Here is a 15758-nt window from a genome sequence, read left to right on the forward strand (position 1 = left end):
CATTAACAGAAAGCTGGATCAGAAGTAGCACAACTGGGACTTGAACCAGTGCCATTGTGGGAGGCCGGTGACACAGTCAGTGGCTTAACCCACTGCACTACTGTACCGGCTTGGACCATCAGCTTCACAGGGTGTGCTTTGGCAGAGAGCGGGGTGAAAGCAGAGCTAGCATCCCAACCAGGCGTCTTGATAGAGGGTATAGATGGCTAAAGTGGTGTCCTAGTTATTGTGTCTAATGCCCGCCCCCAGTTTTTACGTAATTCACAATTTTTATGAACTTTTTGAAGATTCAGAGATATCATTTAATTCCATCATCTATGAGGTTTTTGAAGTGCGCATCAGTTGTGTCTAGCATTCACTGTTACGAAAGGGGTCACAGTGAGCAGAATTGGTAACAGTGGCATTCTCCACCTCTCGCTCCCTTGGGATGAGCTCTGGGGGGGGGGGGGAGATGTCGCCACACTTTAGCTTATTTCACCACAGTTCCGTCAGCTTTGATTGTCCTCTTCCCCACTTTTTTTTTTTTTTGCCTTTACCGAGTTGTAAGTTTGACCCTGCCTCCTTCCCCACTGTTGTCTTCCTAATTTTGGGAAGATTAGAGAGAGATTTCCAATCTGCTGTTTCCTCCCCAAATGCCTGTATTGTCCAGAACGGGGTGAGACTGCAGTCGGGAGCTGAGAGCTCACTCCAGGTCTCCCCGTGGGTGCCAGGGCCCCTCCTGGTTGAGCCATTGGTGCCACTTTGCCTACTCTGCGTTAGTGAGAAGCTAGGTTAGGGAGCCAGGCTCACGCCCAGGGACCCTGCTCAGGCATCTGAGCCACCCTGCTAGGTGCTTGCCCCTTTAAATAATTAACCATTTCTTTTTGAGCCTCAGGCATAGAACTCTGTGTTTAATTTGGGGAAATTTCTTTGTTACTTGGGGGAAAAAATGTCCCAATAAATCGCAGGCTTTGGATTCATGGAGATGGATGACCTGTCGGGGGCGGCAGACTGTGTGAGGTCCTTCCTCTGCAACTGTCAGACTTTTCAGCAAAGATGAGTGTTGATGGCTCACTCCAGCACAAAGCATCGTCTTTGGGGGTGATTTTTGCCTGCTTTTTGCCATCTTTGGGACTTAAAGAACCAGATATATCAGTCCTTTTTCAGTAGTCCAGTGTGTTTTGCCATTGTGGAAGGGGAGTTTTTCCTTTGTTGAGCGATTAGTGGCAGAATTAAAGACTGCGGAAACTGTAGTTACTCAGCATTCCCAAGTAAGTGTGTGTGTGTGTGTGTGTTTGTGTGTTTACAAAGTTGTCAGTATAGGGAGAGTCTAGGGGAAATACATGGAGACAGAAAAAGTCAGTGGTTACTAGGACAAGGGAGAGGCAAGAAAGAGGCACCTTCTGTTAGGGCGCATGTGGTTTCCTTCGGGGACATTGAGAGTGTTTAGAAGCTGTTAGTTGATGCTGGTGCAGCATCTTGATGCCCTAAAAGAAAGGCCTACTAAATTGTCTGCTTTAACTGGGTAATTTCAGGAATCAGGTCTTTATTCTTAGCAAAATTCAATGAAAAATATCCCTTACGGGCCCAGCGTGGTGCAAGTGGTTAAGGTCCTTGCCTTGCATGCCCGGGATCCCATATGGGCGCAGGTTCTATCCCGGCAGCCTCGCTTCCCTTCCAGCTCCCTGCATGCGGCCCGGGAAAGCAGCCCGGGAAAGCAGTCGAGGACAGCCCAAGGCTTTGGGACCCTGCACCCGCGTGGGAGACCCGGAAGAGGCTCCTGGCTTCGGATCGGCATAGTATCGGCCCGTTGCGCTCACTTGGGGAGTGAATCATCGGATGCAAGATCTTCCTCTCTGTCTCTCCTCTCTGTATATCTGCCTTTCCAATAAAAAAAAGAAAAAGAAAAAAAGAAAAATATCCCTTACTTCTTGATCAAGTGTGATGAGAACACAGTGCTGGCCTCTCTGCTTGAACACTACTTGGAAGTTATGCTGAAGCCCACCGACTGGAAATGACCGATTGGTGTATCGTGTTTGCATGACTTACATATAACCTTCAATGCTATATAAATAGTTGTTATGCTGTTTTGTTCAGAGCAACCACAAAATAAGAAGAAGAAGAAAAAGGACATACATACATGTTTAGTACAGGTGCAGTTTTGTGAGTGAATATTTGTAACCCATGATCCAATCCATGATGGCGAGACCCATGGAACCGTGTGAACAGCACAGCTTCCTTGCTAACCTGTTCAGAGCGATAGACGGGAGAGAGTGGTAGCCACGTGGAGCTCGTGGAGCTCAGCATTGCCTTTATCCTTATATAGTCAGTGTGTGGTAAGGGAGACTGTTTCAGAGTCAGATGGCGTCCTGAATGCTGAGTTGTGGTAGTGATGAGCGCAGGGCGAGGCAGGTCTTTTTTGTGTACCTCGGCTTTCCTGTTTTCATTGACTGAGAAGTTACATGAATAGGTGTGTTTCCGTTCAGTTTTTGGCACTGCACTGACTCTCCGTGTTACGTCTTCTGTTCTAGGATCTGAAGAAGTACCACTTCTACTACTGGTTCTGCTGTCCTGCCCTGTGTCTCCCAGAGAGTATACCTCTTATCCAGGGGCCAGTGAGTTTGGATCAGAGCTTTTCACCAAAACAGGTACCATCAATCGAAAGTGCAGGTAACGTGGGGTCTGACGTGCAAATGTCAGTGTCTGCACAGACAGGCGCAGCTCAGGGTAGGGGCTTGGTAACTCTGGAACCCTCCCAGTCCCAAGAGCAGATTTCTTGCCAGAATGTTGTCTGTCGTTTTGCAGAAATATCTAGTGGGCATTTACCAGGTTTTTTGTGGCTTTTGGTGAGTTGCTAGGCTGACAGCAAGGAATTACAGGAACCTTTTGAGAAACTGCAAGAATCTGTTAAATGGGGCCTTCTTGGTCAGTGGAGGGACACATAGGGCTACATACTGCAGGAAGAAGAGTGTTTGAAGTGAGACATACCCTCTGCCCTCGTGCCTGGAAGCCGGACAAGCCTGTCAGGAGTGACCTGTGCAGAGCTAGTGGCTGCCATCCCATCGGGAAGGGGCCTAGGCTCTTGAGACGATCTCGAGCAGAGCTATTAGCAGGATCAGGCTGTTTAGCTCAGACATAAATCTGAGAGCTCTGCTCACTCCCCCAGCCAGGACTGAGTGTCACCATGACTGGAGTTCCCGAAACACACCAGTCCCTGAGAGGTCAAGGCTGAAGCCAGGGAGCAGCCGTTGCTGTTGAAAAAAGAACGCCAGGGCCAGATCCTTGACTGCAAGTCCCCAGGCACAGCTTATGGGACTCACTTCCCCAGCAGCATTTAGTGGGAGCACAGGGGTGAAGAGTTACACTTCAGGTTTGACTGCTGTCGGGAGACATGACAATCCACCTCGCTGGTGGGTACACACCCGTATGACCTTATGCAAGTATGCATTGTGCTGTGGCGCTTTGTGCAGTGTTTGAAGGGTATCCTGAGAACGGTCACGGGCAGGTTCCATGTTCAGGGTCCTGGGAGGCTCCAGGTTGCAGACCTGCATGGGGTGGCTTCAAGCCGTGCTCCCACAGGAGATGGAACACTTGGTTCTCTGACCTCCATGATTGGCAGCCTCAGGATCCAGCACACTGTGCCCCGTCCAAGGCACACACCATGCACCTGCCTCGGGCTGCACAGAAGTTGCTTGGCATCATTTAAGTGCACTTTCACGTTCATCTGCGGCAGAGGAGGAGCAGGGGTACAATCGCTCATTTCCAGTCGGTGGGCTTCAGCATAGCTTCCCTCTCGTGTCAGTTGTCCAAAGAGTACCTTCCCGTTTCGTCTTGGCAGATTGAAGCACTCAAGCATGCGTACGACGACCTTTGTCAGGCAGAAGGAGTCACGGCCCTCCCTTACTTCCTGATCAAGTATGATGAGAACACAGTGCTGGTCTCTCTGCTTAAACACTACAATGATTTCTTCCAAGGCCACAGGACAAAGGTGAGAGAAATTTTAGTTCACAGGAAAAAGAAAAATCCGAAGCTCATGCTGTAACAGATAAAGCCGCCTCGATTTCCTTAGCTTGTCAAAGGGTGATGACATGCTGCCTGCTCTGCCTCCTCCTGCCCCGACATCAGCTCTTCAGCGTTTCCTGGCCCTGTCACAGCTGTGGATTCCCTACTCCCCATTGGTGATGCAGTTGTTCAGGGTTCTCCCTGGGTGTTTTTGCCTCCTGACTTTGGTTCACCCCTGGACACTCGCTCCCCTCCGTCTCACCCGACACCGCTGCAGGACAGTCTTCCTTCAGCTACTCATGCTGCTTGCCTTGCGGTTGCCCCAGAGCCCACGCGTTTGCCTTTTGGCCCCACCTGTCTTCTCCCCTTGTCCTCCGAAGCCCTGGCTCAGGATTTTTATTCCAGCAGATCCCAGCCTCCAGACTACCAAAGAAATACACAGAACTTTCCCCGTATTTTTCTTTTTTGTCCCTATTGTGTCATCTTTCCAAATGTCCTCTGCCAGCGGCGATGGTGCAGAGCTCCCTGTAGAAATCTGGCCTCTGTCACTAGGCCGTCTCGGGAGTGGCACTGTGTGTGATCCGTCCCTCTCTGAACTCTGCTCTTGCTGCCCGTTCCTGGGTCACAGAGCCAGGGCCTGTGCAGCGTCCTCTGTGTGCCATCGGGCTGGGTGTTCCCGGAGGAGCAGGACCAAGTGTTTCTGACAACAGCCGGGGCCCGGGTCATGCTGGCATGGCAGTGGAAGGCGCTTTCCCATGAAGAGGGGCTTTCTCTCCTTGGTCTCCTGATGCTGATTCTGTAAAGTAGGTGTGATGAAGTGGCTGTCTTTTCTGTGTGAAGAAGGGAGACTGGAGGGTGCCTGGTCAGACCATCTGGTTCCTAAGCTCTGGCCCTTTGTGCTTGCCACTGACTCATCACCCAGGCAAGGCGAAGGCAGCCTCCATGGGACCTTTCCGATCCCAGAGACCCAGATCTGACACGGCTTTGGGGGTTTGTGACCTCAGGCAAGTCACCAGACCCTGCCTGGCCTGATCTTTTGGTGAGATGGTGCTGGCACTTACTCCCCACGGTTCTGGAGTGATTAAGCAGACACCATGAGTCCAAGGGCCAGCACATAGCAGTGGCAGTGTACCCACTTCCCTGATCCAAACCCTCCCGCAGTGACACCCCATTGTCACCTTCTCCGTGCTCTGACAAGAGCAGCTGAATTCCTTACTGTGACTCCAGCACGCATGTGCCGAGTTATGTGGCCTGCGAAAGTTAGCTTTCATGTGCTCTGGCCCAGACACATTCACTCTCCTTTCTCCGCTTCTTTCTCTGCCATCTTAAATGCTCAGTCTTTCTGTACATCTAAATTTAACCATTTCCTCAAGAAACCTTCGATGTCCTCTGTCGGAAGGTGTACTTGTTCTTTTATCAGTTCTTAGAGAATAATGTATAACTCCTATGACGGGTTCTTAGAGCACAGCGTTCCCCTCCTGTGATGGGTTCTTAGAGCACAGTGTGGCCCTCCTGTGACGGGTTCTTAGAGCACAGTGTGGCCCTCCTGTGACGGGTTCTTAGAGCACAGTGTGGCCCTCCTGTGACGGGTTCTTAGAGCACAGTGTGGCCCTCCTGTGATGGGTTCTTAGAGCACAGTGTGGCCCTCCTGTGACGGGTTCTTAGAGCACAGTGTGGCCCTCCTGTGATGGTGTTGCAAGCTGTCCAATGATATCCCACAAATGAGTTAGAGGCAGACTCTTCAAACTCGAAAATTTTTATTCAGCAGCTGGCGGACTGTCCCGTACCGCCACAAGTGAAAGAGGGGTCCTGATGGGCCCATGTTAGGAAATTTTAAGCTCACACTAGCATGAAAAACTTTCCAATCAACTCTAGTTGATTGGGGGAAAAAAAACTAGTATTGACACAATGTGATGAAGGGGTAGCTCAAAACTTCTTCTCTTTTCTAAGCTGGGCGATCTTTCCCCCTGCGTTATAAAAGACCTGTGTTTTGGCCTGGGCTGTCATGGGAAACTTTACAGCTGACTGCTAACCTGAGGAGAAGGGAGAGGTAGACCAGCTGCAACTCACCTGCCAGGCACCATTAAGAGAAGCAGTAACATTGTCAGTTATGTCACTGTCTCTGTCTAAACATTAATGTCTCTGGTCTGATGTGGTCTCTGCTCAACCTCATAACATATCTGGGAGGTCCATTAGTCCAAATATTGTGTACTTAAACCATCCCATGGCAAGTTTTATATGGACTAAGAGCTGTGTCCTGCTTGGTAGGCAGGAACTGAAGGAAGCAAGCAAGTCAGCTTTGCACCTAGTGAAGTTTTTGAGTAGAATGTAAATGTTTTTCTAATATCTGGTTCTGCATGTGTGTCCCTAACGAAATACATGTTTTTCTGGTCTTCCTAGAATTCATGTAGACTTAGAGGGCCTGACAAAAGTGACACCATTTTGAATTTTTGGGCTGTCACAATGGGTTCTTATAGCACTCATTGCAGCATTTAGCACAGTTATAATTTTTTTTTGAGGGGGTGGGGGTTGAGAGACAGACAGAGCTTCCATCCACTGGTTCATTTCCCCAAATGCTTGCAGTGCCTGGAGCTGGGAATGCAATCCAGTGTCCCATGTAGGTGACAGGAACCAAGCCAGAGGTGGGAATCTAACCCAGTACTCCGATGTGGGACATGGTGTCTTCATTCCCGGCCTAGATGCATGCTCCCTTATAGCTGTAATGTTGAGTAATCTTTGGTTAATACCTTTTTTTATCCTTTTTAAGTGAAAAATTTCCACAGGGCAGTTATTCCCTGTTTGCTTTCCCACTGTTGCACCTGTGTCTAACGTGGTGGAAGAGTGTGCAGGCTCATGGGGGTTGGGAGGACTGGCGATCCCAGGCACCTGGGTCAGCACCTGACACACGGGACACGGAAGCCTGTGGTAAGTGGTCAGCGGCTCCTGCCGTGGCTGCTTGGAAGGATGCCCTCTGCTGTTTTCTGCTGTTTCGTTTGCCAGGACTTCCCTGAACTATCAGTGCACCTGCAATTCCCATCCACTGAGTTGCAGTGGAGGTGTGTGATTTGACGGAACAGTAGGTGGAGGATGTATGGAGGATCTGCAAGGGGACTTTTAAGATTTATTTATTTTTATTGGAAAGCCAGATATACAGAGAGGAGGAGAGATGGGAAGATCTCTCTGATGATTCACTCCCCAGGTAACCGCAACGACCAGAGCAACTGATCCAAATCCAGGAGCCAGGAACCTCCTCTGGGTCTCCTATGCAGGTGCAGGGTCCCGAGGCTTTGGGCCGTCCTCGACTGCTTTCCCAGGCCGCAAGCAGGGAGCTGGATGGGAGTGGGGAAGCCATGATTAGAACTGATGCCCATATGGGATCCTGGCATGTTCAAGGCAGGGACTTTAGCTGCTAGGTCACTGCACTGGTCCCAAGGGGACGGGTAGAGCAGTTACTGTTATTTTATTATTTTGGTTTAAAGATTTGTTTAAACTCTCCATTTATGAAAGGAAAGTTCCAGAGACAGATTTTCATCCTCTTGCTCGCTCCCCAAATGGCTACAATGACCAGTACTGGACTGAATCCAGGAGCCAAGAACTCCATGCTGACCTCTCCCGCGGGTGGCAAAGCCCATGTGTCTGAGTCATCTTCTGTTGCCTTCCCAGGCACATTGGCAGGGAGCTGGATCAGAAGTACAGCAGCCAGGACTTGAACTGGCACTCTGATGTGAAGTGCAAGCATCCCAGGCAGCAGCTGAGGATACAACGCCAGCAGTGGTTCTTAATTTGGGTTGGGGCTACACATAAATGCAAAACCTCATTGGCAGCACGTTCCTTATGCCAGGAGAACAGGTGTGTGCATTGGTACCTCTCATGTCAGGACCCACAGAAGCTTATAGTCCCTTTGTGAGTATTCATGATCCTGGCTTGCAGGAAATGAAGGGAAAATGGGAGTGGCTTTCCTGGGTGGATGCCCATTGGCTGCTGAGGTCAGGAGGGTGCGAGCCATTTACCATCTGCCATCAGACAAGGTCTTGGTGGTGCTGCCATCAGAACAGCTGGTGGTGCTGCTTAGCCTGCCCACCGTGAGCCTGGGCTGCCCCTGGGCAAAGGAGGCCCTGCCTCAAGGGAGCCCACTGCCGTGCTCTGAGGCTTGACTGTGTTCCCAGGTGTCCCCACTAAGCCTCATGACATCCTACCTGGGCAGAATGGCAGCCCCTGCTCTACTCAGGAGGAGTGCCTCTCATGACAGGAAGGAAGGCAGCCCCTTTTCCTCCCTCGACCTTCAGCCGCCAAGGTCAACAGGTGGCCTTTGGGCCTCCGCTGCCCCTGCCCTCGTGCAGCCTGTCTCTGAGTGGCAGTGACCTTGTCCAGCACAGGCACACAATGAGGACACCCTGCTCATCATGGCTGGGGTGAGGGGCACTCCCCAGCTTCATGGAGTCGGGCCCACAGGATGTTTCCGCCACTGCATCTAAGAGCAAGTCAGACAGTTTTTATTTTCAGAGGAAAATTTTGTTTGGATGAACCTCAACCCCAGCTAATCCATGAAACTAAGCTGGTAAGGGTTTGAGTCATGCAGCCAGCTCTGCCTCTGCCTGAGACCAGCCGCCTTTCTGATCCAGCAGACTCAGAAAATGAGGGAATGAGGAGTGGTGTCCGCCCAGGCCCAGGAGAGAAGCCTGCCTCACTCTGGAAGGCTTTCCTGCTCTGCAGCCCCACTAGGCCTGGGGAGCGAGGGGCAGGTCGCTGCTGGTGCTTGCAGTTAAAGCCCAGCAGCCCGTACATCTGTGATGCTTTCCTCCCATTTGGGCAGCGTGTGTGTGCGCGTGTGTGCGTGCGTGTGTGTGTGTGTGTGTGTGTGTGTGTGTGTGTGTGTGTGTGTGTGTGTTTCCATGACTTCTGAATGTGGACTCCTTTGGCTGGGGCTTCCAGTTAAAAACTTGGTGGCCTGATGACTCAGCACTGTCTTTGTGCATCCCTGCATGCACAAACGTTTCACCAAAACAAGGCTTTCACAAAACAATGATCTGGTTTCCTCGGTTTGGAAAACCCCAGTTGTGATCCACTAAGTGTTTTCAGAGTCGCAAGCAGCTCCTACTCCGGAGCCTAGAAGATGAGGTGAGCCACCAGTGGCCGGCGAGCCACCAGTGGCCGACGAGCCAGCTGCTCCATTCCTGGCTCTGTCCCCTGGTTCTGTCTCACAGTGCTCTTCAGCTGTGTTAGGTTTGGGGATTTTTTTTCCCTTGGTAAACCTGTTCCTCCTAATCTCTCCGTCATGAAGGATGCACTGTGTGTAGCGCTGTGGCACAGCTAGGCTCTACTTTGTGTCTGCGTCCTTGGTGGATGCTTGCTTGTGTTGTTTATGGTGCTTTCGACATTGAGATTTCTTAGTCTTCACTTTTAGGAGCTTCTTTGTATTTGAAATTCTTCCTCTCCTCCCTCAGCTCACCACCCTGTCTGGCTGGGGCTGATCTCCCTAGAAAAGGTTTCTAGATGAAGAGCTGTGGGTTAAGGAGCTTGGACATTCTAAGGATCCTGCCCATTAACAGCGGGCTCTCCGGGTGACACCTGCTCACTTCCATGGCACTAACACTGTGACCGTGGCCTGCTTCAAGTGCCCAATGTGAAGTCTGCCAGAATTCAGAGCTGAGAAGTGATAGTAGCACTCGGATATGCCACCCTGGGCGAGGCAGTGGTAACACAGGACAGCTTGTATCTGCTGGTGTCCTGGAGCTCACACTCTTGTCAGCATCAGACATGACCCGTGTTCCTTGAGGAGATGCTGATCCCCCTCCAGGCCATGGGACTGCCGAGTTGCTGCAGGCAGTAAGCTTCGATACCAGTTTTTGGGATCATGGCAGAGCAGTCTGCGATACTGTCCCTCTGCCAGTCTTTGGGAAACGCTTGTCTGCCTCATCTCCTTATCTCAGAGCGCTTCTTGGAGAGTAATATTTGTGAAATGTTGTGTCTTGGCCGTTTTTGTTTTTGTTTTTGCACAGACAGCCAAGGTGCAGCAATTCCTAGGTTGTTGGCTGGGCTCTTTCATCACTCACTGATCTTTCTCTCTGCATATTGGCAGCCAGCTGGGACTCTGAAGGGCATTAGATCTTTGAATATTTTCCCGATAATTGTAAAATGCATAGTCTCCTTTGTGCATTTTCTCTTATTAAATGTTTAGAATAGTACCTGACCGCCGTTGTCACCTAGACATATTTTATGGAATCACTGCTGAAAGTTCTCCCATGGAAGCCAGCCTCTCTTCTCTCTCTCATGGTGTCCGTGTTCAGCGCCATCGCCTGGCAGGCTGCAGCCAGGTCATGGCCATCCCATCTCAGGAAACCGTACACTCACAGCCAGGATGGAACACAGACTTCATAAACCTAAGCACAGTGGCTTATTACTATTATTACATTTTTACCTCTTTCCACTAATTAGTATGGTAAAAGGAAGTGATTTGCCCAAATTCATACAGTTAATCTGTGCTAAAGCCTCTTTAGAAGAGAGGACTCCTAGGCAGTGAGTGATTCTGGATGTCATTAAGAACTTTTGTGTTCCCATGGCATGCAGCCGGTTTAGGTAGCATTGCCCCAACAGATTTCTGTCACGATGGAGGCTCTCGAATTGGTCCTTAAAGCACTTGAGGACATGATAGTTACTTTTGAATCATCAAAGCATGACCAGAGGATGTTCAGCCTGGAGCAGAGTAGTCTCTGTCGCTGTCGAGGGTGCCAGGCTGCTGCGCCGTGGTTGTCTGTAGGTAGCAGAGTGTCCTCCAGTGTTTTCAGCTGACCTCCTCTTGTGGGTAAGTGATAATTTCCTTGTCAGCAGATCGTTCCTGTTCTGTATCGCTCCTCTTAGGTCAGGGTGCTCTAGGAAACTTAGTCCAAGTCTTTTCTGCTCAAAAAAGAGAGAGAGACTTGTTTTTCTTAGTGTTCTCTTCCCCCGCCCTTGCCTTTGTACTGAGTGCCAGATCTGTGCTTATTCTTTGAAAGCCAGAGTCTACTTGGTGCTACAGCATTGTATCATTTAAACGTCACTTAGTCCCAGCTGTGCCATCAGAGATGTGAAAACTGAGCCCCAGAGGACTTTTGCCCAGCTATAACTTACCCTTTGTGGTCTGTAGCAGGGGATTGCAACAGCCTTGAAACTGAAGGCAGAGAGATGAGGGATGGGGATGCTTTGAACTGAACAAAGCAGCAGCGTGTATGTGGTTGTCATAGTGATCACTTGTTCAGTGCCTGGCTCATTCTCTGTCTCTGTGTTAAGTGCAAGGAAGAGTTGCCCTGTGAGTGACAGGTGTGGACGTGGGGAGACCAGGTAGGGAGATCTCGTAGGTGACAGGTGTGGGCGGACCAGGTAGGGAGATCTTGTAGGTGACTGGTGTGGGCGTGGGGAGACCAGGTAGAGAGATCTCGTAGGTGACAGGTGTGGGCGGACCAGGTAGGGAGATCTCGTAGGTGACAGGTGTGGGCGGACCAGGTAGGGAGATCTCGTAGGTGACTGGTGTGGATGTGGGGGGACCAGGTAGAGAGATCTTGTAGGTGACTGGTGTGGGCGTGGGGAGACCAGGTAGAGAGATCTCGTAGGTGACAGGTGTGGGCGTGGGGAGACCAGGTAGAGAGATCTCGTAGGTGACAGGTGTGGGTGTGGGGAGACCAGGTAGGGAGATCTCGTAGGTGACAGGTGTGGACGTGGGGAGACCAGGTAGAGAGATCTCGTAGGTGACAGGTGTGGACGTGGGGGGACCAGGTAGAGTGACTCAGGGCATTTCATGAGTGCTCAGTGTGTGGAGGCACATTTGAAAACAGACTCAGCATGTGTGCCTGTAGGAATGGCATTTCTAGGTTCTGACGTGGCCACAGGCTGGGCTTGTCATCCTCAGGGTTCTCCCAGAGGCAACTCCCATCCACACCCAGTTGAATCCCAGGATTTGGAGCACCCAGAGCCCTGAGAGAAGTGAAGGCCCCACTGTCTTTGCCCAAGGGAATGGGGTCTTTCTGTTGGGATCTGGAGAAGCTTCACAATTCTGTCCTCAGTTCAGCAAAGAGTCGCTGAGCTTCAGGTGCTGTGCTAGGTAATAGGGCTGGGAGCAAGCATGTCACAGACACTCCTGGCCTCCAAGCCAGGCCAAAGACGCCAACAGCAAAGGCGTCCTGCCCTTGGCCATTCCTCAGTGTTCTCTTCATGTTGGGCTTTTTCTGAATTCAGAAGTGGCTTTTTTTTTTAAGATTTATTTATTTTGATGATTTTTCACATAGTTAATCAGGGTGGTAAGGGTCAAGGACTACAGAAAGGTGGGTGAGACCATCATTTCCAAATTCTCTTTTCCTCCCTGCTGTATCTGGGAAAAAGGGATAGACTAGGGGAGGAGACACTTCCAGCCCCCCAAACACCTCTGCACCCTGGGATGAGGACAGTCACCCAACACCACATTTGGGTACAAATGACACCTCAGTCTGGTGTTGTAGCTCTCCTACCCCTCCTCACAGCTCTGGGAAGTAGGTGCCATTATTTCCCATGAGTCAGATCTGAAGCAAGAATGGCCCTGGACGTAGAGGGACCAGTCGGGCAGCCTTAGGCTGTCCCTGCAGGAGGAGGCGGTCTTCACAGCCACATGGGTAAGCCCCGTTCCTCTGTGTTCCCCAGATGCGGGTTCCCCTGTGGGAGAAGGGACTCTCAGGCCAAGGCTTCCCGAGTTCCCTGAGAGGATGATCTGTTTGTAGTAAATGAAATATGAATCTGTCGGTTCACATTTACCACGTCAAAGAGCATCTAGGCATCTCAGGATCCAGAAAATCTTTGAAATGAGGCCGTAATAATCCAACAAGACAGTTTGTTTTCAGAGATGTTTCTGAGCGGAGGGGAAGACAACCTCTTTGTTTCCCATGGGAAATGGAGGATTGTTTGCCATGTCAGCAGAGTGGAGTGCCATCGTCCATGGCTGTCAGTAACCGCAGGAGGGTGGGCACAGGGTAGTGAGAGGTGGCCAACAGCAGTGACAATCTGATCCCATTTAGTGTCAGAGTTGTAGTAATAAAAATAGATTCATGTGCAAAGTTTGGGTGATGACACATCAAGACCATGAGGGAGGTTGGGGCTGGGACATCCCTTCTTGTCTAGTCTCAATGTTGGCTCCACTCCACACTGTGCCTGCCACTGTGCCAGGCAGCGCAGGCAGCACACGGAAGCATTGGGTCTGCTTCCACACACGGAGCTCCCGGGGCGCAGGGTGAGCCTGTCAGCCGTGCTTATCTGTCACCCTCGCCGTGCTTAGAATAGAAACTTGTGCGTTGGTTTCCAGCTTCTCTTCTCCCCTCCCCCACGCCTGATTCCTTCATTCCTGACACCCATTTCTGTGCATGATTTATCCTTAACAAGCACTCACTAGCTGTCTGCTGTGCCCCTGTGAGCTGAGTGTGCAATGAGGAAAAGGAGACCCCTTGTTTTCTGGACATGCCTCGTTTTTTGAAGTCCTTTATTTAAGGATGCTCTGAGGTTTACTGAAGGTTGCTGTGACAGAGCACATGGAGCTGTCGTGCCTGTCCTAAGGTCCCTTTCATGTGTGGAGTGCTGTCTGGGAACCTCCAAAGAACACCTGTTCTTTGCCCTGTATCTCCTTATTTATCCCTTACTTGTTTATATCAGTGTGGACTCTGAGCTGTTTATCTCCTGCCTTGCCTTATCGTTCACCACACTGTAATCTATCTCGTGCCTTGGGGGCTTCCTCACTGGGCCCATGGGCTCTCCTGTGCCCCAGACATGCCCCCACCCTTTTATGTTCTGAACACTGGTTACTTTCTGGTTCTGCAAGAGGCTCCCAGCTAGAATTCTGCAGCCCTAGAATTGCCTGGAGCCTTGCTTTTTTTCCCCCGCTTGGAAACAGAGTGCCCTGCTCACTAAGAGGAAGGAAACAGAAAGGAAAGCTGGTTGCGTGTCAGGTGCTGAGAGCCAGGAGGAGAGCAGGGCACAGTGTGCTTCTCCCAGGGGTGCCCTCACTGAACGAACCTTGTTTGGTGTGGAGCTGAGAGCAGAGGAGCAATACGCCAGCAGTATCCCGGGCATCCGGCTTTCTGATTGCCTCTGACGTTAGAGTGCCAGAGGTGGTGGCCTGATTTTGATATTCATGTTACCCAGAAGCGAGCTGTTTCCACAGTCTTCGTGTCCTTACAAGGACTTTTCTCGCTAGCCCTGCCAGTTTAACAGGCCTTCCTCTCCTTCCAGGCTGCCTGCCCTGCAGAGGGTTCCCATGCCTCCCCTGCCAGGCCCAGCGCTGGGCACACGGGGCACCGCTCCTGCCAGCAGGGAGTTCTGGGGTGGAAGGGAGATCCTATAGCTCCCTCCGCTTGCCTGCAGCCCCTCACCAAGTGGCTGAGTGTTAGTGCTCTGCCGAGCGGCAGGAACAGGTGAAGAGGAAGTGTAAAGTATGTCTGTGTTGTGACCCTGCACGGGACCTGACTCACTCAGCAAGTGTTTTCTGTTCACAGATAACAGTCGGTGTCTATGATCCCTGTAACTTAGCACAGTACCCTGGATGGCCCCTGAGGAACCTTTTGGTCCTAGCAGCCCACAGATGGTATTTACAAGCATGTGTCTGTGTGTCTGTGTCTCTGTGTTTTTGACAATGTGTGTACTGGTCAGTGTCTGTGTCTCCATTTCCCCACTGCTGGTTGGATCCATTTCCCGTTGCTGCTGAGTGAGCCCTTATGCATACCTGCAGGGGAGCCAGACTGGTCAGACTGTACTAAAGAAGTCCCAGACTATGGTGGACAGGTGCACAAGGTTCCGGCACTGGAAACCCTGAGCCCTGTGTCGCAGTGGTCTGCTGGCCTTCAGATGGGCTCTTCCTGTTGCCAAATCCTCTTTTATTCCTGACCCTAAAATAAGTAAAATAGAGGGTTTCTGAAAGACCAGTATAATTCGAAAAGATGCCCAACATCATTAGTCATCAAGGAAATAGAATTAAAACCAGAAGGAGGCACTGCCACATACCCACCGAAATGGGTTGGCAAGAATGAATGTGGCAAGTGTGGGCGATGTGAAGTCATCGGAAGTCTCAGCAGCAGCATTTAGCAGGATCCCCCAGCTGCTGCCGGCACTGGGCCCGGCAGTGGGAGCTAGAAGCGCTTACAAGGCAGAGCCCGGATGGTGGGGAGGCTCAGCAGTGCGTAATGCACAGAAACGCACATGTAGATACAGGCAGAATGCATCCAACAAGATGGACGGCCAGTGGTAGCATAGCCCTTAGAATGGGGCCCTCGGTAGCAGTGAGTCTGAGCAGACTGCTGATTTGTCCAAGCCACGTGGATGAGTTTTAAAAACATAATGTTTTGTGAAATAAACTCGGCATAAAAGAGCAAACAATCTATGCTTGCATCTATCTAAAATTCAAACCAGGCAAAATCCACATGTGTCTTTGGAGTTATTGCGCTGACAAAGGTGGCTGCTTCATGCCTGGGACACGTGTGCTCATGTAGGGTATGACGGCATGCCAGTCAGCCCTGCGTGGCCTCCAGAGGGGTGCTGGCTGTCTGTTACTTACCTGCGTAGCCAAGTCCAAGGACTGTAGGTGGGCTTCCCCTGGACCGAGGGAGGTGCAGGTGTCACAAACTGAGGTCAACCTAGAGCACGTGGGAACCAGAGGCACTTGTGTCTTAGAGGCTCTTCACTTGTGGCTTTGCAGGCATTTCCCCCGCAGTAGGGAGGATGCCTTCGTTGGAATTACTCATGTGCCTTCGGGGAGGGGTTGGGGGATCCCCAGAGTCTATGAAACTGTGTCA

General features: G+C 51.0%; 1 protein-coding gene and 1 long non-coding RNA gene across 11 annotated transcripts in view; both read left to right on the forward strand.

Moving 5' to 3' along the window:
• Nucleotides 1–15758, forward strand: part of ATG7 (autophagy related 7) — a 143197-nt gene that overhangs the window by 21006 nt on the left and 106433 nt on the right. For 9 of the 10 annotated variants that reach the window (XM_040995204.1, XM_040995198.1, XM_040995201.1 and 6 more), the window contains 3 exons: nt 2511–2627; nt 3818–3967; nt 14466–14554. In XM_040995204.1, coding sequence (XP_040851138.1) covers nt 2511–2627; nt 3818–3967; nt 14466–14554 — 356 coding nt within the window. Of the gene's footprint in view, nt 1–2510; nt 2628–3817; nt 3968–14465; nt 14555–15758 lie in introns of those variants that run through there. The other variant, XM_040995206.1, reaches the window with a different exon arrangement.
• Nucleotides 9765–12250, forward strand: LOC121166111. The gene is made up of 3 exons (XR_005885343.1): nt 9765–11298; nt 11338–11438; nt 11613–12250. It is a non-coding gene; the product is annotated as an uncharacterized LOC121166111 (long non-coding RNA).

This window comes from Ochotona curzoniae, unplaced genomic scaffold, assembly GCF_017591425.1.
Source record: "Ochotona curzoniae isolate NIBS_2020 unplaced genomic scaffold, NIBS_Ocur_1.0 contig_908, whole genome shotgun sequence".
In the NCBI taxonomy this organism is placed as follows: Eukaryota; Metazoa; Chordata; class Mammalia; order Lagomorpha; family Ochotonidae; genus Ochotona; species Ochotona curzoniae.